This window comes from Esox lucius, chromosome 21 (assembly GCF_011004845.1).
Source record: "Esox lucius isolate fEsoLuc1 chromosome 21, fEsoLuc1.pri, whole genome shotgun sequence".
Classification (NCBI taxonomy): domain Eukaryota; kingdom Metazoa; phylum Chordata; class Actinopteri; order Esociformes; family Esocidae; genus Esox; species Esox lucius.
Window position 1 is genome coordinate 7,609,056 of NC_047589.1, and position 24,713 is coordinate 7,633,768.

The following is a 24,713-nucleotide window of genomic DNA, read 5'->3' on the forward strand; positions in this document are numbered from 1 at the left end:
AGGTAGAATGGCCCTGTGAAGTCTGGAAAGGCAACTATTGGAGGCCCTGACAAGGCATGCTTTAGGTGGACGAATGCAGCTTGGCATGCCGAGGTCCACAGGAAAAAAATATCTTCAATCAGCGTGTGCATGGTGTGCAAAGTTCTGAATGAACTTCCAGTGATATCCACAGACCCCCAGGAAGGCTGCCACTTCGGTGGCTATACGTGGAGTAGTCCAGTCTTTCACACTTTCCACATTACTTGGGTCTGGCTGAGTTACATCTTTGGACACGATGAATCCTACAAACCACACCGGGTCCTGGGTAAGACAACACTTGGAAGGGTTCCGCTTCAGGCCACAGAGATGGAATCTGGAGAGGATTTCTCTCAGGCGCTGCAGATGCTCTTCAAAAGTGAGGCTGTACATGACAACATCATCCAGATACACCAGGCATGTTTTCCACAGAAGGTCTCGCAGTACCATGTCCATTACCCTCTGGAATGTCACAGGAGCATTTGTTAGTTCCATTGGCATCAGAGCATTGAGCTCTCTGTAATCCACATAGAAATGCCAGGACCCATCCTTCTTGTGGACCAGAGCTACTGGTGCTGCCCAAGGACTGAAGCCTTCTTCAGTGATATCCACCGTTAAGAGCAGCTTTCACACAGAATAATGCAAATTGTCTGCCAGTATTTCCTGATAACATGCTGCATTCATCTTGCCGTCAGTTTTCACATGATTCCCCGTGCCTTTAGAGCTCACACCCCCCCAAAACATCAGTGAGCCGCCATGCTTCACAGTGGGGATGGTATTCTGTTCATTATAGACCTTGTTAACCCCTCTCCAAACATAGCGCTTGTGGTTGTGACCATGAAGCTCTATTTTGGTCTCGTCACTTCATATTACAGTGTGCCAGAAGCTGTGAGCCGTGTCAAGGTGTTGTTGGGCATATTGTAACCAGGCTTTTTTGTGGCATTGGTGCAGTAAAGGCGCAACTTGGTGCAGCTAATTTCTGTTCAAGTATCGTCGTATTGTGCTCCTTGAAACAACCACACCGTCTTTTTCCAGAGCAGCCTGTATTTATCCTGAGGTTACCTGTGGGTTTTTCTTCTGTATCACGAACAATTCTTCTGGCAGTTATGGCTGAAATCTTTCTTGGTCTCCCTGACAAAGAGTTCCACGAATTTCCACGTCTTTTGACAGTTCATTTCTGCACCCCATGGCTCAGTATCTAGCCTGCTCAGTGCATCCACGTGAGAGCTATCAAATTCATTAATTATTTATACACAGACACTAATTGCAATTAAAAAAGACAGGTGTAGGAAATTAAACTTGAATTGCCATTTTCACCTGTGTGTGTCACATTGTGTGTCTGTAACAAAGTTTGGCGCCAAAAACTATGTGATAATAAATGGCTTCATATGATCACTATCCTTAAATAAAAGACAGTTTTTATGCATGATCAGTCATATTTTCAAAATCAATGCCATAATTTCACATTTCTGCCAGGGTATGCAAACCTATGAGCACAACTTTATGTAAAACATTTTGGTGGAACAGGATACTATTTAAAATACGAAATTCCTCTTGCCATTACACTATACAGTATTTGACTGGGTACATTTATATTTTATCACGCGCAAGCACTAGGACTCAAGCATCAGAACTCAGACTTCAGCATTAGAGACTCTGGTGGTCAGATTCGACTATTGACTCAACTCGGACTCAAGCACAAGGAACTTGGGACTTGACTCTGACTTCAGTGACTTGACTACATCTCTGGTCAGTACTACATGCCTCAGTAGAGGAATAATACTTTGCCGTGTACTTTGAGCTCAATTCACTATAAGTATTTTATTTTAGTTAAAATACCATGGGGTTTACAGACTTAGCTTGCCAATGGGAAGTGCACCCAGTGTATTATTTGCACTTCATATTGGCAGGCTTAGACTTGATGTGTGCATGTGACCAAAATTCTGGGGCTGAATGTATCAGGTCAGGAACTACACTTAACATGAGGTAAACGTTTCTCCATGGATCACAGTTGGGGAATTGCAGAAGTTTAAATATTGAGAGAATTACAAGTAGATGTCAGAAAGCTCTTTTAACTTCTTGGCAGAAAAAAATACTACACATTTACGGCAATCCCTGTGGAGAAATTGGAGTTAACTGCTTTGCTCTGCGACAGAAGAACCTTTCCAGCACAGGTATCTAGCAACCTTTTAGTTAATGATCAGGTGCATTAACTGCGGGCTGGCCAGTTAGCCCTATAAACTATTGGCTTGCGAAGATGAGAGGAGGAGCTTAGCCATTAAAGTTTCTCCATAGCACACTCGGCGGTTAGCTTGGAATTCAATCATACCATTTCCATCATCTCCAGACATTGATTTATATATTTCCATATTTTACACAGACTACATTATTCCAAAACCAAAGGGACATTGGATCTTCCGTGGTGACCCTCTTTTATGCGACTAATGTCAAGCTGCAGAGGGTACACTGCACCACTGCTTTGCCCGGTGTCCTAGTCTACACTGCTAATGCTGTAGTATCTCTGAGATCCTCTCGTATGTCCTTGAGACTCTTGTTTGACCCAGACCTGCTGCTGATTATCCTGGGAGTTTCAGAGGCCCTGAAAAGTTTCCCCAAACCACTGCAGCAACACATTTCTTAATGTGCAAAAAAAGTGGGTGAGAGAACTAAAAAGTGGGTGAGAGAGAAGGGGGGTGTTTGTTTTGCGGGGAAAATGTTTGAGAGGAAGGGGAATGGGGTCATGTCTGACTCAGACGAGGGCTAAATTGGGATCTTCTCTGTTTGTTTGTGTTTTTCACTTCTTTCCATATTTCCGTTGCTGAAAGAAAAATATATATTTGATTTAATAAAAAAATCATATCCTCCCTAGTTATTTTTGTAAAATGTCTTGTTTGAGTATAACTAAATATTTGAAACAGAATTTGGGATTTCATACCCTGTAATTGACATTTCAGGCAGATAAACATGTCTACATAAAAACAAGCATGTACTGTACAGTATATTCAAGATTTAGTGACACCGTTCATGAAATTGAGTAAAAGTGAATTCAAAAAATAAACAACAAAAAATATTTTATATTTTGGGCTCAGGCACAAGAGGGAGCTGTATGCTTTCATTTCAACAAAACCATTTCTTAAACAAAAAACATATTGAGTAGTATGATTTCTTCTACAGAACATAATTTTCTATTAATATTTTCTAAGTACTGGCACCCCTAAAGAATATTTAAAATAATACCAAACAACTCAATAACTCAACTGTTAAGTAGTTGGTCTCAATCTCCAGAAACTGTATTAATGCCTTTCACCTCATCCTGTTTCTCTGGTGTGTAAATATGTTGTCAAACACAGTGAAAATGTTTTGCCATCCATCATCATGAGTAAAAAAAAAAAAAGCTGTCAGTTGAAAAGAGACAGATGTTTTTTGAACTACACAGATCAGGTAAAGGAAAAGTCAGGAAAACAATCTAAGAATTTCAGAAGTCTGGAACAGTTGCAAATTTGCCAAGAAGAGGACATGCATATTGCCTCATGCACGATTAGGAAGATGGTGATGGCAAATCAACTGTTAGAACCAGTGATGGTCACTAGCATTAGGCAAAGTAGGCAGCCTCCTGTGGTCCCAGAAGGCCTAGGGCCCCATGAAAATTCAAACTGAATTTTCAGTCAGCCTGAGCCTGCTACTCAACACAAGAGATGTTTTTAAAATACAAAATGCTCATTTCTGCAGGGCAGAAAAAAGAAGGAAGGAGGAAAATAACATGTGTCCATAACAATAATAGCTTAGCTGTGATTATTGAATATGACGGTTCGACAGTCACATAAGAAAGAACTATCACGAATGGCCACCAGACAGGTTAAGAAGACATAGATTAAGTTCCATTCTTTTAACATCACACATTTGAATTATAATGACACCAATGTTGATTATGATGGTGATAGCGATAGCGACAGAGCCCACCCCTGGCACCCCAAGAAAGCTCTGACAGTGTAGTGACACAGAACATAATGTCGGATCCAGGTATATGCGGCCCTCCCAGCTGACAGAGAAGGAAAGATGCCAAAAGGTGAGAGAAGGAAGGTTTATGAATGCACTTGACTGATCATGAAGAAGAAACTGTACACTTGAAGAAAGTGGCTAAGTGCTTGTGCATCACTGTAGTTGTAGCTTATAAGGCAGCATGTACACTTCAGGGCAAGTGTCTTTGAAAGTACAAGTTCTAAAGAAAGAAGGTATGTTCAAAATGTTGGTATGTTCAAAAAACAAGGCAGTGAACCAAGGATCTTGCTATGTGCTGCATGGAGCACTGGTCCAATATTTCCTCAATATTTCTTCAATATTTCCCCATCTTGTTAAAGGAAGAGTCTCAGTGCTGTTAACCACTCCAGGAGAGGCATCACAAAATATTGACTGTAGCTGTGCTAATATTTTCGAAAACTATGTTTTGCAGAATTTCTTCACTAGGCCTACTTAATGTTTTGTTTGAGAAATTATTCTGTTGTAATGAAATAATAGGACTCCTCCTATGTATGCTTGAGTCCAAAATATGACTTATTATTTTGTGTTTATTTTTTGCATTTACATTTTGTGAGGTTTTCATGAAGGGTGCCAATATTTCTTGAATTGAATTTGGTAACTTTAGACATAATAATATACGAGATGAGTGAACATTTCATTCTGAAGTTATTTTCTCTAATTTCAGTTCAAAGAATCTGTTCAAAATTATACTGATTTTACAAAACATTGAATAGTTTTTATGTGGATGCATATTTATGTGCATACATTGTTTAGAAGTTTGCAATGATGAATGATTTCTTTCAAGTATACATTTTAATCAGTTATCAGACACCCTTATCCAGACTGACTTACAGTTAGATATGTATAAAATGAAGTATGCATCTGAGAAGTGCCCTCTTGCCTCTGTTTCTTTGATATGGACTGAAGACACAACTTCTTGCTTGGTCAAACCACAGCAAAATGCGTATTGAGAAAAAAAACATTATAAAATGTACACTTCTACATAAAATTAAAAGAGCAAGAATGTCCTAAAACAACGTTTCCAATATTTACAATAACACCTAATCCCAACCTCTGGTCCTACAATCTTCAGAACAGTTTTTCCAGTATTACCAATGGAAACATTATATTTAGGTATTTTCTCGGAGCCAGTAAAGACAGTTTTAGACAGTCTTGACCAGCCAGGTATCATAGCTGGAAACAGAAAAGGTCTGTGTGTTTCAGCCAAAAAACATATTTTCCACTGTGGCCACCTTATCCTGTCATAAGCTGCGTCCACGTCCACACCTCCCTGATGTTTTTGAAAGCAAACTGTTGCTCAATCTTGTTTTAATAGCCTGAATCATTTGTTTTAATTCTTTCTATATCTCTTTCACACTGTCCATGTAACTCCTCAGAAATTACAGTTGTTTTTCATATTTCATATTTATTCTCAACGTTTCATGTAATACAAGGTGATATTGGGAAGCACTTCATTGCTCTCTGAAGAACAGTGTTGTCGATGTAGCCAGCCAAAGTTAGATATGTCAGGCATCAATTAATGCATTCCACTTGGTAACCTCAAAGAATCCCTGCAGACTTTTACAACTATCTTGTGCCCATTTCACATACCATGATGGTTTTAGGCTTCTGACTCTGTTCTGTACTAGGGTATGAGCTGAATCAGGTTGCAATCAGACTGCCTCAAATCCCTTATATTAGCATACAACAAGACAAATTTCATGAAAGTCTTATCATTGCCATGTGGACTTTTTTATGTCCAGGTCCTATGCGCAATGAGACACCTCGCCAACCACCTCTATTTAGCCTTTGTGCTGGCATTTCTTCACATTTCATGTAGCAGTGTATTAAAACGTACAGTAAATACGAAAGGCTGTGAGAAAAGAAGTGTTCATTTCCACTGTGGTTGGAAGGTTATATGCACTGCACTCAGAGACTACACACTTGGTCATATTTCTCACACAGATGAATTGTATTGCACAATAATTACTCCGGAGCAACAACTGCGACGTCCACGAGCAGAGGAAGCCAGGCAAAGTGCTGCCATTTTATGCGTTCCCAATGGAACCCCATGAATTACATTTGATCAGGGCCCCTCTCAAGACAGTCTTCCCAAGAACAGAAAGAACCCCATTCCTGGCTGGACAGCAGTGTTTAGCAGCTCCTCGCTGGGATTTTCTCTGTTCCTACACTGCCTCCCACATGTCCAGAGTTCATTTGAATAAACTTAAAAGCAAAGCTGGACTTGGCTGGTTTGCCTTGTTCCCTCAGAACTTTAATCTAGTCCATATGCGTCCAAAATGACAATTTCTCCTTCTATAGAGCTATGGTCAAAGGCAGGGCACTATGTAAGGAATAGGATGCCATTTGAGATGCTTTAATTGAATGGAGGGCTCGCGACTCAGCACACTCACACAAAGACAAACAGGATGCTTCCTCTCGGGGGGACACTTTGATGTGAGAGATTGCATTCGAGCACAGTTTGAGTGTGTCCCCGCTGGTGGCGGGGTAAACACGGGCTCCACCCCCCCAAATCCCTCCATCCCTCGATCAAGACGGGACCGAGTTGTTCAGGACTGGAGTGAACCTCCACAGAGAGGCGGGGTGGCTCCCAGGTCACTCCTGGGACCAGCACAACACTGACGGAGCACTCTCCCCCTCACTATCGCTCTCTTTTCTCCTATCTCTTCTGGGAGCGTCCTCGAGTTTGAGAGTGAGATTAAACGTGCAAGACGTGTGTTTCGCCTATCTAGTGTGTGACTGAGGGTATGTGTGTTTATGAAGCGGTGACCTCCTGACAGAAGCAAGCTGCGAGTAGTGGGCTGGACCGCACAGGCTGTCAGCCAGAATAAGCTGTTGTGTTTAACCCTGCGCGGTCCATAGAGGAATGCATTACTGACCGCCTGACCCAGGGGGTGGGGAGACGGAACTCACACTGCCTTGCATCTGTCCTGAGAAGTACACGTCTCAAACACCACCCTATTCCTTGTATAGATAAGCTACTTTTAATCAGATTATAAAGCAAAGAGGATGCCATTTGGAACGCAGGCTAAGTATCAACTTGGTAATAATAAAGAAGATGAATATCGATCTTAGTAAGGAAAAGGGGTAGAGACAGAGTTATGTACTCACCAAACCTCTTGTATCCAAAAGACTGTACTTCCTCCTCGTCAGCAAAATCGTCTGTGGGCAAGACACCAGGGAAAATACAGTCTGAGTTAGCATGAGGTCCGAGAGAGGTCAGACACACACAGCAACAAATGAACAGGGTATACACAGTTGACTCCATTGTTTCCAGAATGAAAACATTGCGTCCAAAATGTGGTATGGTATGGCTACGTCAACCAAAGAAAGCAAAGGAGTTTTCATTCATTAAACCTTCCTAAACTGTTATTTTGCATCCCAGAAGGCACCATCCCAAATGGCAGCCTATTCCCTAAGTGCAGCTACTATGACCCTACGGTCTAGGATCAAATGTTGTGCAGTATAAGGAAATAGGGGGCTATTTGTGATACCCTGTCCTTACACCTCATAGTACTGTTGGAGAAACGAGTATCCCAACCTCAGCAGAGGTCAGGACAAAATGTTTTCCCCACAGAACATTCTCCACCCGGTGGTTCTCTCTAGCTGAAAGACCTTATGATAAATCATGTTCAGGCTCAACTATCACACAAATGATCCTGGAGGGACAATTATATCCCACACACTTTAGCACCTCTCATTTTAGCCTCACAGTGAATCCTGTATACGTGACGAAAGTAAAGCATTTATAATATCATACATCCTATGTCTGAAGAATAAGCTCTGTATTCCAAACGGCACCCTACACATTGTAGTATGCTACTTTCAACCCACGGCCACACTGAATAAACAGGGTGCCATTTATGATCCAGGGTAGGTAACCAAAGGAATACAAAATGCAGACAAGAGGGGGCCCGGGATCCAAAAAATGCCTTTCTCCCCAAGGAGCATGAATAAGCCTTACTCAGCACATAGCTTAATCATCACGGTATGTCATGGAGGCTATAACTCCCAATCAACTGCCTATTTCCGTATGGAAAGGAGACAGGAGGACTCAGGGCCGTAAAAGTCACAGGCTGTGGTTTCTCTGGGTTGTTGACTGTAAACCCTAATTACACCTCGCTACACTACACTAGAACCCAGAGCAGGGAGGCGGCAGAGAGAGAAGAACATCACAGATAATAGCTAGCAGATGTAGGGGGGGGGGTACAGTGTTGACTGGGGTAGCAGGAGGGGGAAGGGGTGAGATATGCAGGGGGGAAATTATAATTAGCAAAATGACTTAGCCCAAACTGTTAAATGATGCTAGTGCTTTCGATGAGATAAACAATGCTCAATGACCGTATACATGACTGTATTTTAAACTCTATTGCATAGACCAGGTGCATTCATTCTGACAAGAGCTCGAAGAGCTGAGCCTGGTAAAGAGGAGTGCACTTTATAGGGAATTTGGAACTCTGTTTTTGAAAGAAAGCTCCATAGGAATTTGAGATGGCAGACAGATCTGACCAGTGTGGTGTCTAGTGCAGAGTCGTGATGTAGGTGTAAAACTCTCCAACACAAGTCACATATGACTACCCAGGTGAGCCCGGGGTTTGGTCGCTGCATCCAGGCTTCACGCTGTTTCATGTCTTACTTGCCTTGTTACTCCTCTGACTTAAAAAAATAATACAGTCCGATGTCGCCGAAAAAACTAAGTTTTGTGTCCCTGCCTTAGTCTGGCTTCACACACCAAACAAAAGGCTAGTGTGACATGGGAAAATGACATATGCATGTAACAAACCAAAAGTAATACGCACCAGGCAATTGGTCTATGCTGTCATGTGTAAAATATGGTAAAAATGTCCCTTCAGTACTGCAGCCTACAATCAAAACATGTCTGATTTAATTCACATGTAGGCTATCACTAACGGCCAAATAACCAACCGAAAAACGAAAGCCACTCTTTAAGTGTACAACTATTAAGAATAATGCAACGAGAGGAGAAAGAACTTGTAATTTCATAACGCAGTTGAAGTATACACACCACAGGCACTTAATCTCATCCAGATGTTCAACACAGCCGGGCGCTGGCAGCGCACAAAATACGCATGCATTCAACATTGTGAAATATTTTAAATCATTGTTTGGCTATGACTTCGAAGTCTGAAAACCATATTAATGAAAAGCGTCATGTTTCATAACAGAAGCTTACCTTTCATGGCGTTGTATAAATCTGTAAGGAGCGTAGAAGAGATGAGATTCCCTATGTCACTTTCTGCGCATCTCAAAGTTCAGTCCAAACGAGCAGATTTGAATACTCTGCTGACCTGGGAGAACAGCAAAATAAAAGTGCACACAAATTCAGATTTTCCAACTTCAAAACATGAGAGTTGCGGACAGACCGCTCCGTTATATGTTCATCTTGAACATCCCATAGAATCCCATTGTTCCGTAATATGCGCACTGTTTTAATACAATGTGGATGTTATGAGAGAGAAAGTTACATTTCCCGTATTCGCAATATTTTGCGTAGCGCTGTAAATAAACCACTGTCTGTAGTGTTAGGTTATTGATGTCTTCTTTCCAGTCCGCTGTTCTGGCCACAACCACACACCCACAACAAAATCAAAGCCAAAGAAAGTCCCGCGTCTTTAGCCTTGTTCCAGCAGTAAACCACGTGTTTTCCACATCTGTCCGATTCCCCCGGCACTCCTCGCGCTCCTTTAAGGGGAAAAGGTGAGGATGCCTTTCAGCGCAAACCCTGGGACGCCTTGTGGAGCTGCTGGCCGGAGATGAGATTAGATTACTGGCTTGATGTCTATTGAGTCCTCCCTCCGGGTGAAAAACCTGGTACCCATTAAAGACCATTTCAAAGGGGTTGTGGGGCCTGGGGGAGGTCAACATGGGACAGTGCATTGGATTTTTATCATTTTGCTTTTTTCTCACATTAACCAGGCCTATCATTTAAGTAGTTTTAGGAGGGTCAATTTTCATCCATCAACTCTGTAAGAGTTGTAAGACATCTCCACTTCCACCAAACCTACCAGTCAGAAAAGTGACTTATACTCGTGGCTGGATATGTTGTTTGTAATGCCAGACAATTTCATTCAGATAAAAAGGAAACAAAACAAAGAACATGCCTCTCGTTTGTTAAACCTGACATGTATCCGGTTTGCAGATGCAACCTACTGATCAAAGGCACATAATCTTCTCAAGCTAATTAGGGCATCAAGGTTATTAGTTTGACCCCCTTTATCTAATCTTAAAGACACATGTTTGACTGGGTGTGAATAGGACATTACGCACACACCATCCCTGGTTGTTGTCCAAAATTACAGACAGCCTCCAACAATTCTTGGTTCTTTACTCTAGAAGCTTGGATTTGAAATCAAACAATTACTATTTGGTCAAAGTATAGGTCTCAGCTTTTATTTGAAGGTATTTGAGGACACATTCGGAAATGGCAAGGTATTTCATAAATATTACCCCTTTTTCTAGGCATCAAAAGTTAAGAGACAGTTGGTTTCTGTGGTGTTTCTGGTTCATCAGATGTGTATCTTCCTACTCTCAACAGCATGTCCCCCCGTAAGTCTTTTCCACATTTTATTGTGTTACAACATGGATCAAAGAAACATTCAAATCTGGAGAAAGGTTCTTCCAAAGTACCAATAAGTGGTAAGAAATAAGAACATTTCCAAGGTATTGAATATCTCCGGAGCACAATAAAGCCCATTATTAAGAGAGATCATTGCACAACTTTGAATCTGTCTCGAACAGGCTGTACTCAAAAACTGAGTATCCGGGCAATAAAGGATAGTAGTCAGGGAGGCCACCAAGAGGCCTATGGCTACTCTACAGGAGTTACAGTCTTCCACAGCTTAGTTATGAGACACTGTTCATACTTCAACAATAGGCTGGGGGCTTCTCAAAAGTGGCCTTTATTAGAGAGTGGCAAGCCATTGTTGAAAAATCATCAAATCTTGGCAACAGTTTGACAGGAGGAATCTTGGAGAGTAGTTGAATATTCTAGGGTATGATGAGACCAAAACTGATCTTTTTGGCCTCAATGCTATGCACTATATTTGGTGTAAGCGACCTTATTTGGGGACGCTTCTCTGCATTAAGGCTTGGACAGCTCGTGAAAATTGAGGGCAAAATGGATTCAGTAAAATGCTGAGGAGTCCTTAAAAAAAACCTGCTGAAGACAGAGAGACCTAGGACTTAAGAGAAGATTCATCTTCCAGTATGTCAGTGATCTCAAACAAACAGCTAAAGCCACAATGAAGTGGCTTAAAAACAAAAATGTCAGACCTTGTTTATTTTACTTTGACATTACAGACTATTTTGTGTTGGTCAGTGTATAAAACACCTGATTAAATCCATTTTCATTTCATGTTGTAATACCACAAAATGTGGATAAGTCCAAGGGAGTAATAGATTTGAGAGCCAATGTAATTTGTTTGGGCATCTGTTCTTCACTCTTCATTCATGAGTTTGCCTTTGGAGTCTTCAATTGGTGTCTGTTATGAGGGTGATAGTCACTGAAAGTCAAAAGCACCATCATGAAGCTGAAAAATCTATCAAATGCCTAACAAAAACCTTCAATGAAAATGAACAAAGAAATGGCCTGACAGATCAGCATTGGAGCTATGCGTGAGTGTGTCAGCCATTGCCATCCACAAAACAGAGACGGGTGCAGTGGCTTAAGTCACTGTACCAGCTGTGGAGTTGCCACATTGGAACAAGGCCACCAGGCACGTGCACAGGTAGACCCCAGGGGGTGCCTGGGCCCTTGTCCTTTTTCCTCATACTCAATAAGCGCCCCTTTTTGCCCCATCAGTGCCAGCACAGTGTTTGCGGGACACACGCCATTTGCTCAGACGGCGTGTGTCGTCCATCAGTGAGATGCACAAAACCGACGGATGTGTGGATATTAAGCATAAGTGCTTAATTGGGACATTATATTAATCTGTCCCAATAATTTTGGTGCCTTGAAATGAGATGGACAATGTCTAACGTGTTGTCTTTTGTCAACAGTTAAACTGATACTCAGATACACTCAAATTAAATAAAGGAATCTACACTTGAACCTAATAGTAATTGTTTGATGTTTAATCAACCGTTTTGGAGTATAGTGTCCAAAAATATTTACTGTCTCAATAATTACGGCGAGCACTGTATGTTTTGCTCTTAAGCCACACTAAACAAAGCTTGCGTGTGTACACACCCTTGGCATTTGTTCTTAGGCTGATCTTTTGGCATGAGCTCAGTCACAATCTGATTCCGATCAACTTCAGGGAAAAAACATACAAGGCTCAGAATAACATGGTATGGCACCACCAAATTCTAAAGAGACGACCTGAGTTGAGATATGCCGGAATTTTCTTCCAATTCCTGCATGTGAAATAGGAAAACCGTCATCCAACATTCACACAGGCTCTGATCTCCCGGTAACTCAGACTTCTTGTTTAGGACTTGGGTTTTAACGCGGTCTGAGATGTATCAAGTACCAGCCCTGTCTGAAATTATTCCAGGGTGGTCATCCAGTGTCTGCCTTGGGGCTGCAAAACTGTTGTTTAACTGTTGGCCATGAGTGGAGCAGCCGGCTGGTATGAGGGCCAGGTAGAGATCAGGCCTGGGCTGACGGACAGCAGCTGAGGCGTATGTAGGCTATGGAGTCTCCCGCAGGGCCACATTCAGAGGTTGGGACCTCATTTACTGGGTCATCGCTTTTAGCAGTACAGAGGGTCCATATTAACCAGACTCGAAAAAGATGCTACTTGGCCCTTCCCATCAGCTCCACATTCTTCACAGTGTTAGCTGTGGAACTTGCACAAACCCTTGACCAGGGCTAGATGCTCATCACACGATCCGGATGATGTTAACGCGGCTGGACGGCGACGGGGAAACTACCTGAAACACCCATATCACACAGAAACACACACACACACACACACACAGAAAGAAAGACATGCTCTCACACAAAGCACAGTCATTTTTCAACCATGCAGAAGTGAAACGCAGCAGTGCATGCATAGTGAATACGATGGGGCCCTAGGTGAAGGAAAGCTTCGTGCCATGGGGTCCAGCTCTAGCCATCTCGAGGCCTAGAATTGTTTGCGTGTGTTTGTGTTGTAGAGTATTTGCCTGCCCATGTGTTTGTACAGGTGTGCGTGCGTGCGTGCGCGTGTGTGGTGTCGGTTCATGGTAGAAAGATTTGATTAAGAGTAGAGCAAAGACTCGGATTACATTGCCAATGTCTTCCATGTGTCTCTCTTCCTCTCTGCACTGTGAATAAGGGGATTCATGTAGATTCTCTAAGACATGATGTCCGGGATTCATTCAAACCAGCCCAAGGCAGATTTATGCTGTGTCTTTATCTGAGAACTAAAAGCATACCCGTGAGGTCGCTCCAGTAGTAGGTTAGGTTTCTTTTTCACATCATAGACCTGTCTGAGTTTATTTGACCATGAGAAAATGAGCTACTGCTTAAACCCTGCAAAGTGGGTTTTCTTGAAAGGCTTAAATGTGGCATGCTCTGAATCTGTATTTGCTTGTCATTTACGCAGGTAAGGATGAAGCTGGCTTAATAGTCGATTCTGCAAACAGGCTAATTGGATCTGGCTGACTTCTGCGTACACCCAACATAAATAGAAGGATCCTTGTTAAGGTGAAAAGCTCACCATCGAATGCAGGTCAACAACAAGTCTAGTGCTTCTGTTTAGAAAGTTTGATGTTCTCTCTTCAAAGGTAAATGTGAGTTTGCGACATTCGTCCTTTAGCAGGTCTCCGTTGTGTTTTGTAGCTTTGCCCTCTAACTTGTTCCTGGCATGTATGCAGGTATGTTGCTCGAGTGGTAGTGCATTCGCTGATGTGTTCTCTGATAATGCAGTGTGAGAATGTCTCTGTGCTTTTCTAATGTGTTTTGCTCTTATTAAAAAACAATAATGTCAGCGACTTCATAAAAATATGCTTTCATCGTTTTATTGAGTTCCTATTTTGCTTTCTATGTAGTTTTTCTGCCACTGTGTAGTATTTTCATTATCATTTTAGTGGTGTAGGCAGTAGTTCTTTTTTGGAATTGGACATTCATTATTTTATATTATAAGCTTTCTATAAATCAATTGATTAGCATCATGGCCTATCTAATTTTGCTATGTTTTGTGGCAAACAAATGAAATGTTTTTGAATCAGTTGTTTTCATGACTGTGAACGCTTAAGATACGGCACCCCCTTGTGTCAGAAAAGAGAATCACTACCGCGTCATTTCAGGTGTCTTTTTAAATCCTTTTATCGGTCAAGATCAGACAACATCAAGCGTTCTATATGAATCTATAACTTCCAGGAAGCTGAGATGCCATCACTGTCCCAATAATCCCAATTTAGATGTGATAGCTGCAATTAATTCGGCAGCCCTTTGTGACATAACTAACGGTGTTCTGTGTCATATTTCATATAGTACGTTTTTACCAATAACGTAGTGTTTCAGAGCAGGAAACGTAGGCCAGCGAATATGAGTGTGCTGCTGATTGTCACACTGTACGCGTCATCCCTTGGGATCCTGCGCTGTGACCCTGACCCTTCTCCTACTGGACTGAGTGAGAGTGTTCTCCAAGGTGAGGACTTTGTCATATCATACACTACATTCAACTTTCATCACTGTTATCTAACAAATTAAAAACCGGCTGCTGCGAATCCTGAAAACTGATAGCCGTGGTGCATGACACGATATACCGTGGGCAGGGGTTCAACTGGGAGGGAGCTGAGCTCCTGTTCATATGGTAGAAATGGGACCTGGGGCGAGCTGAGCTCTCGTAGTTCCTCAGGCCAGCAGTTTATCATTTTTAGATACAACTGGAAATAGGAAAGTAGGGCCCCCCCACTTCCCAAATCCCAATTTAACACCTGACCACCGATAGGACATCACTAACTGCTCAAATTGGGTTGGTAACTGGTTTATAATTTCAATAAGGCATGTTGGGGGTTTGTGGTATATTGCAAACATACCACAGCTGCGCGTTGTGTTGAGATACTCTGAAATGCATCATGCCTAAGAAAAGCTCTTAGCCATGATATATTGACCACCTCCATGCCTTGAGTAAATATGCCATTGGGTATTGCTTACTTTGTAGTGCATACAACGGCAGGGTTACGGGTTGGGTCCCCATGGGGGTCCAGTATCAAAAAATTATTAAAATATATGCCCTCACCCAGCATCACTCAAACCCATTACCCTGGCACTGCAAGCATTTTGCAGAACCAACTGCGCCATAAAAGATAAATCATAGCCTAAACAAGTGAACAAATGTTGGTGTAGTGTCTGTAGAGGACAAGAAAGCTGCACACACTGGTATGCCAGGATGAAATAATTTAATACCAACGTTTCGACAAACAAGCTGTGTTCTTCAGGGTATCATGATACCCTGAAGATACCCTGAAGAAGACGGCTTGTCTGTCAAAACGTTGGTATTAAATGATTGCATTCGAGCATAGTCCTGAATTCGTAGATAAATTATGCAAAAGTATACATTTTAATATATTGTCATAGTTGACACATGTATTTAAGAATTTAACATTGGGATAGCTTAATCATGTGAAAGAATGTTGGTTTGGAGTTGCTATCTTAAATGGGGCAAAACTTACTATGGTGCTGCTTGAACATAATGTATATGTATATGCACCCTTGGGAAATTATAGATTTTGTTATTTAATGTTGTTATTCATATTTAATGTTTACCATTAAATATTTATGTAATGATATAAGGTTGGATATTGCAGCTTATTTGACCAAGAAGCATTAAAATGTAAAATAAATCACAATATTCCTGTCATCTCATTTAAATCCAGGTTTATCCACATTTTGAAAGCTTATTATAGTAAAAATAGTATAGAAAGTAACTTGAAGGAGATCTATATGACTTCTATCCTCTAGCATCTAAGAGGAATAGCAGAAACCATCACTAGATAGCTTTAGCAGCTAACTTCATATCATCTTGTTAGTAAGCTGCTAGCCAAATGAGGAATGAACCGCACGTTTGAGATCTGCCCAGAGTGGCTCGATGATATTAAGGTCAGGATACTGTGATGGCCTCTCCAGAACCTTCACCTTTTTCTGCTGTAAACACTGGAGGGTCAACCTGGCCTTGTGCTTAGGGTCATTGTCATGCTGGAAAGTCCAAGAGCATCCCATGCACAGCTTTTTTGCTGAAGAATGCAAATTGTCTGCCAGTATTTTCTGATTTCATCTTGCTGAATTCATCTTGCCATACATTTTCACAAGATTTTCCATGCCTTTAGAGCTCACACACCCCCAAAACATCAGTGAGCCACCACCATGCTTCACAGTGGGGATGGTATTCTGTTCACTATAGGCCTTGTTTACCACTCTCCAAACATAGCGCTTATGGTTGTGACCATAAAGCTCTATTTTGGTCTCGTCACTCCAAATCACAATGTGCCAGAAGTTGTGAAGCGTGTCAAGGTGTTTTGTGGCATTGGCACAGTAAAGGCTTATTTCTGGCAACTCGACCATGCAGCTCATTTTTGTCAAAGTATTGTCGTATTGTGCTCCTTGAAACAACCACACCGCTGAACATTATTGATTGAGTTTTGGTTATCTTTTTATATCCTTTTCCATCTTTATAAAGTTCCATTACATTGTTACACAGGTCTTTTAACAGTTCTTTTTTGCTCTCTATGGCTCAGTATCTAGCCTGCTCAGTGCATCCACGTGAAAGCTAACAAACTCATTGAGTATTTGTATACAGACAGTAATTGCAATTTAAAAAGCCACAAGTGTGGGTAATTCACCTTTAATTGCCATTTTCACCTGTGTATCTCACCTTGTGTGTCACCTTGTGTGTCTGTAACATAGACTGTATATAAAATGGACGACGCCCTTTCGCTCTTTTCCATTGGTGAAAAATGAAGCCGCCAGTGTCCCGATACGGCGCTGACATCTTGGACTTGCGTCTGCGCAGATAGCGATCTTGGGACCAGTTCTGCGCAGTAGTTATGCGCAGTAGCGAGCAGGAAGTAAAGCCGTAAAGCCGCGAAATCAACGGCCCCTCCCCTGTGCCCCGCCCTCACTCTCCCTCGCAGAATGCGCATACCGTAATCAATCGCAAGTCCAAGTACAGTACAACCTTTGCTTGTTAAACCTAGACGATATGTTATAGCCTAACTTACATCATGTTTAACCTTAATTTAGAATAGGCCTAATACAAAAATTATTGGTAACTTCTAGCTAACAATCACCTGCTAGCTATTAACGAGGCTTGTTGTCTTTTAGCTAACGTTAGCTAGCCCATTACATTTATTTACTAATTAAATAGCTTATAAATTTAACTTACCGAAAAAAATTCAAAGATCGATTGGAAATGCCAGATCGGTTAGCACAATGTACTGCAGAACAACCCATTATGTCCGTGTGAAATTATATCAATTATAGAAATTTTGAGATTAAATGTAAAGCTCCAATCTCCTCAGTCCTCCGAAGGAGGATGGCGCTTCAGTGGCTCCTTGGCTCAGATAGCTGTCAATCAAAGCTGTGAATCACGACATCACACCACCGTTTTTAGAGCATTAAATAACTAACTAAAAACCAACTTATTTTAAAAACAAACTCTTGAATTTACATTAGCGTGATACAAACTACAGTAAATGACAGAAACCAGCTTCGGAAAAAAGATAATTGAAGGGTAATTTAATTGTTTAGTTGGTCTCGCGTCCCATTGAATAACATGGGGAGGGTGGGGTTTATGACCTATACTGGGACCACTCACCAGGGGGCGATCGAGACGTTTTGGCTTCACTTTTCAGGGCTTGTGTGGAACGCTTGGTCTGTAACAAGGCCAAACATTCAAGGGAATGTAAACTTTTGATCATGGCCATTTGGGTGATTTCTGTTATAATCATAATTTAATAAGGAGCCAAACAACTATGTGATAATAAATGGCTTCATATGATCACTATCCTTAAATAAAAGACTGAATGATCATATCATATCAGTCACATTTTCAAAATCAATGTCAATATTTCACAATTTCTGCCAGGGTATGCAAACTTATGAGTACAACTGTAATTTGCTACTTCTTAATTTGCTAATTTTGTTACTTTATAGATAGTTGATTACCCCTCAAAGAGAAATATGGCCAACTCTGTATTGCTTTTTAGGTCTGTATCAGCCTATGAATTCCCACACTGCTTGAAAGCAATGCCTACGTTTGTTTGAGATTCTTTCAGTGCTTTATCCAAGTACTTTGGGACTGGTAACACTCAGTGGGAAATGTGGTTGAGGTTTCTATACATTGACATGGGCATAAATGACTAGGAATCAAGAAAAAAATTGTAGCAGCAGCATGTATGATGAGTGTAAAAGTGTGTGATCTCTATTTGACCTGGCACCAGGGCTATCAAAGGATGGTGAGAATTATATTGACGAGGAGATGAAGAGAGCATTGTTTGGGGTGAAGAGGATGAAGGAGATAATGGAGAAGAACCAAGAGAAGCATGAATACCTCTTGAAGACCCTCAAAGAAAGCAAGAATAAGAGGAAGGTCAGCCATTTCACAGAAAAAACACACTAACATACCATCTTTCTCACAAATCAGGATTAACCCTTGCACATAGTTCTAATAACTCACATTTGTCTCAAAAAAGATGTGGACATTGATTAAAGTGTTTGTACTAAATTCCTTAATCTATTAATCTTTTGATTCAGAAAATAAACAAAAATGACATTGACAAAACAATTGACACGCTAGATTAGATATTTGGTAGCACAGCCATTGGCCAAAATAACTTAAATGAAGTGTTGATTAAAGTGCTTTCTCCACAATTCAGTCAATCCTTTGCTGCAATCTTTCATCAAGCTGTCTCTTGTGGCAACGTCCAGGAGTTTGTTCTACAGTGGCATGGCCCTTAAACCTCTTGACAACGTTATGTATGGTGGAAACAGGAACATCAAGGTCTATGGAAATAGACTTGTAGCCTTGAGATTATCCATGCTTGGCTACAGTCTTGTGTCTGACCTTCTCAGACAATTCTCTGGTCTTCTTTCGTTTCTTCATTAACAGTGAAGTGCACATAGTGACGCAAAACATGATAATATGTCCTTTTCTGTATTCAAACAAAAACTAGCGAGTTCAATTCCAAAGTAAAGGACAATCACATGCTTCAAATGTCATTTGTCATTTCTAGAAGGTGCCAAAAATATGGTCTGGGACATTTTAGGATTTATTCCTGGATTAAGCTAAATCATGCAAACTATAAAACTTATGTGGATACCAAAGGATTTTAGAATTTCAGATATATTTTTGTGCAAGGGTGTCAACGCCTTTGGCCATGACTGTATATCAAACAAAGGCAGCAAATCATTTATCACTGTGTGTATTTGTTTTATAATTTTTTTGCAGCTTATACTGTAGTAAGGTAGTAACACATAATAGATTAGTATCTGCATATGATTTGAGCTGTGTGTAGCACTTGGTAGAATACACCACAGACTTTTAAGGCACGAGCCAATATGAGTTACAGCCAACTATTTTAAGACTAACATCTACAAATATGTTACGTTATGCATCAAAATAACTCAAATTGCCCTCCAATTAAATAAACGATCTCATATTAAATTATATCAACAATAAAACAAAATGCACTGCGTGAAATGAATCCACAGTGAAACATTAGAGCCCCAAACCGCATAAATAGTCTAGAATTGTTCATGAGGTGCACTGCTTGTACAACTTTAACCAGATGCCTATCGGCCTGCTCAAAGGTAGGGCACTACAGAAAGATTAGGGTCCCATTTGGAAAGTAGACAGGATGTCTGCTTGGCACATCAACACCCTTCCTCATGTTCTTTTATATACACTGACACCCATCATCTGATTACTTTATACACAGACACACAGTCGCCCACCACATATTTTCTACCTCATAAATAAAGGCCCCTGCAGATACCACAAAGCAGACAGTTAGCTGAGGATGTGGAAGTAGCGAGGGAGTAGATTTACAACCCAGTTTGGATTAATAGTCCAAGGATAGATTTATGTAGGTGTTCTGCATGCGTCAGAAGATAGAGGCCTGTACGATGCGGCATGGCCTAGGTGGAAAGTTGAGTTGAAGGGGCCTCAAAACCACATCCTCCATTTTCTCTCCTTGTTGACATTGACCAAAAATTTGCCAGTACACACTATTGGAGGGCTGTCCACTATTGGAGGGTCGTTATTGAGGGGGAAATGGAAGTGTATAAAGACCTTTGGCATTGCTATGTTACGGTACAGCAAAATAATTTGTCTTTGTTATGTTCATGGAAATGTGTTTCTACTCAGGTGATTTTGCGTGTAAGAACCTCTAAAGAAAACCCTGGTCTGATTTCAAATTTTCCATCTACCAGTTTTGGACAAATTTTTCCCCAATATGTTATATTCTGGAGAGACATTTCATCAAGGTACAGATCTAGAGTCTGATTCCTCTCTGTATCCTACTTTTAACCATTTTGCTGGTGGATACTTTACATAGATAAGAAAACTCAGGCCATTTACTTCAGGTCTACTTATGGGGAATATCATGGAGAAAATGTTGGCTAAAACAGAAAAACATTGTAACCATTGGACTTTGCTCTTTTGAAACTACTAGGAATTCTATATCATCCTAAACATCTAGAAAGGTCCTCGGGATTCCAGGACCTATATTTCTAATGTAGGTTACATTTCATTGGATGTTACACATAGCAGCAGATACCCCAAAAGATAGGGGTGTTTGGCCATGAGCCAAAATCATAGTAAATTGACAAGCATGACTTTTGCAAGTTTGTTTTGTCATCCAGTAAGGGTAATGGCTTCCAGTTAAGGTAAACCTTGCCACACCAATCAAATATACCTCAAAGGCTGCAAAAATAAGGTTCAATAACATTTTAGGGGAAACAAATCATTCAGTACAAACAGTTCCACACCATAGGAAATGTTGAAGCGAACTGAACACACCTCAAGATCTAGGTGAGGGTATCAGCAAGGGAAAAAAACATCACCCTCCTTATTTTCCTGAAGGGGGCAGTCCAGCTGGCCAACGAGGCGGAGCTAAAGCTTCAGGTGGCAGAAGAGCAGTGCATTGATTCACTGAGGACATCCTTTATGGAGTGCCGACCTTGCCTGGAGGACTCCTGTAAGACGTTCTATACCTCCACCTGCCGAAGAGGGTTCTCCTCTTTTTCTTTAAAGGTAACTCCCTCTCCCTCTGAACAGCTTCGTATCAAGTAGGCCAAAGATTAGTAAGAATTCAAGCTCATTTAAGTATTTGGTTTTCTTTGGCAACACAGGTTGAGGAGTTCTTTCAGAAGTTATCCTCCCAACTGGAAACTCCAGACCAGGTTGTCAATCAGAACCAGTTGAACTTAAACCAGACGGAGAAATCAGATGGTCCGGATCTGGAGCTGGTGCAGCTGAATGACTCCTTTGGTCAGCTGGTATGGAAAATGGGCAGCCTGTACAACCGGAGCACAGAGCTGGTCAACAAGATGCACCAAAAGCTTGGCCATGGATTCTGGACAGCTTTCAATACCAAGCTGAAGCCCAAGCCCCTCTCTCCCACACTTGAGTCCCCTGGTGGAATCTTCTTTCAAAGCGTAAGCCGCCTGGGCAGCATAGGGCTGGACGATGTGCTGGAGGAGGTGTATGACTTTGGCCGGGCAGTGATGGAAGACTTCAGTGACCTGATAACAGATGTCATGGACGGGGTGCAGGAAACTGTCAGTGATGAACCTCGGCTTCAGAGAGGTATCAGTGATAAAATCCACAAAGTCAGACTACTGGAAAATGTGATTGTTGTCTGATTTTTCCTTTAGAAATCTCCTTCATATACTGTTATAAAATGTTATGATGTCCCAATCTATATGCTACAAATATCACATTGTATTCTGTTGTGTTCGTCATCCTCATAATAAACTGTAAACTGTTACTGGTTTGATTATGTTCTATTCTGTTCTCTCTACCACAGACACATTTCGGGTCCCATTCCCCTTCCCAGACATGTACCTATGCAGACAGCTCCGTAGGCAGGCCGGAGAGTGTTGGCAGCTTCAAAGGTTGTGCGAGTCCTGTCAGAATACATTGGTGAAAGGTACATAAAAATGATTGGGAATTACAGACCGATTGGTGGTTTAATGTTCATAATGAGATGCCTTTTTGTTATATTTTCTTATGATTTGTCCAGTATATATTATATAGGGAACTACCTCCCACCATAGCTCCCAGGGCCTGCACCACATAAGGTGCCATTTGTAAGGAGTGTTTGAACCATGTTCCCACAGAGTGTCCCGGTGTTAGGGAGCTTCACTCTGAGTTGGAGAGGACCTACCTGCTGCTCAACGAGTCTCGTCTGCAGTATGAGGAGTTGTTACAAATGGTCCAGAAGCACGCTGGTGACACCAACGCCTGGTTCAGCGACATGGAGGCCAAGTATGGCTGGGTGACGCACCTTCCCAGTAGCACACAGTACACTTTTGGTGTGAGCTTGGTAAGTTCAGAGTAACCACAAAGATGATGGAAGGATGGTGATAATGATTTGATGAGAGAAGATGAAAACGAATATTGTTTGAAGGACAGTGTTGTTATCTGTTTTCAGGTGGTTCCTCAGGTGAGAGGTGACGGGTCTAAGGGTGACACTAGAATTGTAGTGAGCATCCTGGACTCACCACCGCTGACCCTCTCTGTCCCAGCAGAGGTGCCAGACGATGCATTCATTCAGTATGTGGCCCAGGAAGCACTGGCCCACTACAAACAGACAATCAAAGGTAGAGTATAAAGTCCTGCATTTACTCAAGTGCAGGGGCGTCGGACTGGGGGTAAAACCGATATTGATTACTAGGGCCCAAGGCGAGAGAGGGCCCTTGAAAAGTCTGGAATATATTTTATTTCACCTGAATATTTTCATTTCCTAATAACATTTCATAATGCATGTCAGATGAAATGTAAAGTGTATTGGCTGAATAACTCGGTTGATTGACTGACTAAATTTTGTATACAAAAAAGATGATCTAAGGTCTCACCCACCCCTTGCTAATGCGCCAAATGGTTTAGTCCACCTGCAAGCATTTTGTTTAGTTCAGTTGAGCATCTGGTGAAGATTGGAGCGGAGCGCAAACTTCCACTATAGAAATGTCTTTCTCAAAGAAAGCCAAATCAGGCTGCCAGAAAAGAAAGGCAGGATAAAATAGAGAAAACTAAATGAGGGAAAGCAATTGCTGACTGACTTCTTTTCAAAGAAAGGTGAGCACAAACTAGAAAACGAAATGGTGCTAAACTACTTGAATATCTCTGCGACCGTTAGTGCTAAAAACAGACTGAGACAACCCATATGAAGAGCAGAACATACACTTTCAAATTATAATTTGGTTATACGTGTAATCTGAGGTAAAGCCTAAATAAATAATCTACACCAACAATGCTGTTTGCATACAACACACCATTATAATAGCCTAATGTGAAACATGTTTAATTTTAAATTAATAGGCTATAATGTCTATAATTAGCAATAATAGGCTAATCAGTGTCATAGGTAGCTTGGTAGCTAATCAGTACATACATAGCATGTCAGCATTATAGTTATGTCAGATTCAGTAGAAGCAGATGTTAACATTGTGAAACACATGGCCCTCAGTTTCAGAAACTGTCACAGCAGGGACTGGAGTAGCAACAGACCCCTCAGCCTCCTCTTTGGATTTGATACAAGGTGAGCATATATCAATATTAAAACAAACCATGTTTAGCCATTTTGACTGAAATATGTTTAGTAACACTAATATCTTAATGTATTTGATTATATAACATTAGAATTAGGATAAGAGGTTAATATCAAATGTATCCTTCATAGAGAAAGATGATAGAGAAGATGTGATTGAGGATGATGGGAGTGAAGACAGCAGGGAGCATGTGTACAGAGGCCTGATTATTATTATTATTATTTGAAAATAATGGGGGGGGGGGGGGCATCAGGACTGTCTGTGCATAGGGCCCAGGATCTTGTGCTAAGCCCCTGCTCAAGTGTGATAAAAACTGTGCTCAGTATAGATTGCACTGGGTATCCAGACAACATCTGTAATGCCTTAAATGTCTCATGCTACAGGCGCGTGCTGAATGTCAAAGTAATGGGATGCCTCGCATTGTTTCTGATTTTTTTCACAGGTTTTGAGTAATCACGGGATGTTGAAAGCTGTTCTGTTTTTATATCTCGATTAGACATTGTGTTTTTGGCTGGACAACTATTTAAGAATGGATGTGGACGAATTATGAAGGTCTATATAAGGTATTTATTTTTAGAGTGATGCTATTGAAATAAAAATATATAGACTTATAGTGGCATCTTAACTTTTTAATTTAACAACTGTGATTAAACTATGAATGTGAACGTATCCGATTAGTGTTTCCATTTTATTTATGTTAATTAATCAATGTATTATCAATAAAATGCACAAAGGTCTTATTCAAACCGAACAAATGTTAGCGGGAGAAATTGAGGCGGGGATTAAAGTGTGCGCGTTTTTTGTGAATCTCCGATTTGTCCAGTTCTAAATACCAGAAGTGATCTCAGTCCCAACTTTTAGTGATTGGATGAAAACTGTAGGTAGGCGTCTCTTCAAGAACGGCGGGTAGAGTTTGACACCAGAAAAATAAAACAGC

General features: G+C 41.1%; 2 protein-coding genes across 8 annotated transcripts in view; one reads left to right on the top strand and one right to left on the bottom strand.

Annotated features, from left to right (window-relative positions):
* The window catches only part of colec12 (collectin sub-family member 12), a 55,915-nt gene extending 46,084 nt beyond the window's left edge, over positions 1 to 9,831 (bottom strand). Inside the window, exons 1-3 of one of the 2 annotated variants that reach the window (XM_010885456.4) lie at positions 9,540 to 9,831; positions 9,248 to 9,362; positions 7,165 to 7,215 (exon numbers count right to left, since the gene is read on the bottom strand). In XM_010885456.4, the coding sequence (XP_010883758.1) occupies positions 7,165 to 7,215; positions 9,248 to 9,254 (58 nt within the window). In that variant the 5' untranslated portion in view covers positions 9,255 to 9,362; positions 9,540 to 9,831. Of the gene's footprint in view, positions 1 to 7,164; positions 7,216 to 9,247 lie in introns of both variants that reach the window. The other variant, XM_010885455.4, reaches the window with a different exon arrangement.
* Positions 9,832 to 13,402: 3,571 nt separating this feature from the next.
* LOC105019346 (clusterin-like protein 1) lies at positions 13,403 to 24,445 on the top strand. 6 transcript variants are annotated; one of them, XM_034289289.1, is made up of 11 exons: positions 13,403 to 13,457; positions 13,605 to 13,791; positions 14,530 to 14,651; positions 18,445 to 18,593; positions 21,087 to 21,257; positions 21,356 to 21,812; positions 22,033 to 22,155; positions 22,346 to 22,551; positions 22,660 to 22,828; positions 23,695 to 23,766; positions 24,219 to 24,445. In XM_034289289.1, coding segments are annotated over exons 2-11 (1,482 nt in total). In that variant the 5' UTR covers positions 13,403 to 13,457; positions 13,605 to 13,789; the 3' UTR covers positions 24,230 to 24,445. The 6 variants fall into 6 exon arrangements, with proteins under 6 accessions (XP_034145180.1, XP_034145182.1, XP_034145184.1 ...); XM_034289291.1 differs by having other exon boundaries at positions 13,410 to 13,457; positions 14,517 to 14,651; XM_034289293.1 differs by having other exon boundaries at positions 13,410 to 13,457; positions 14,525 to 14,651.
* The last annotated feature ends 268 nt before the right edge of the window (positions 24,446 to 24,713 follow it).

Excerpts from the sequence above, each read along its gene's own strand:
- LOC105019346 (XM_034289288.1), top strand. Across the intron at positions 21,258-21,355 it reads TCTCCTCTTTTTCTTTAAAG|GTTGAGGAGTTCTTTCAGAA; the intron begins GTAACTCCCTCT and ends TTGGCAACACAG. Across the intron at positions 21,813-22,032 it reads TGAACCTCGGCTTCAGAGAG|ACACATTTCGGGTCCCATTC; the intron begins GTATCAGTGATA and ends TCTCTACCACAG.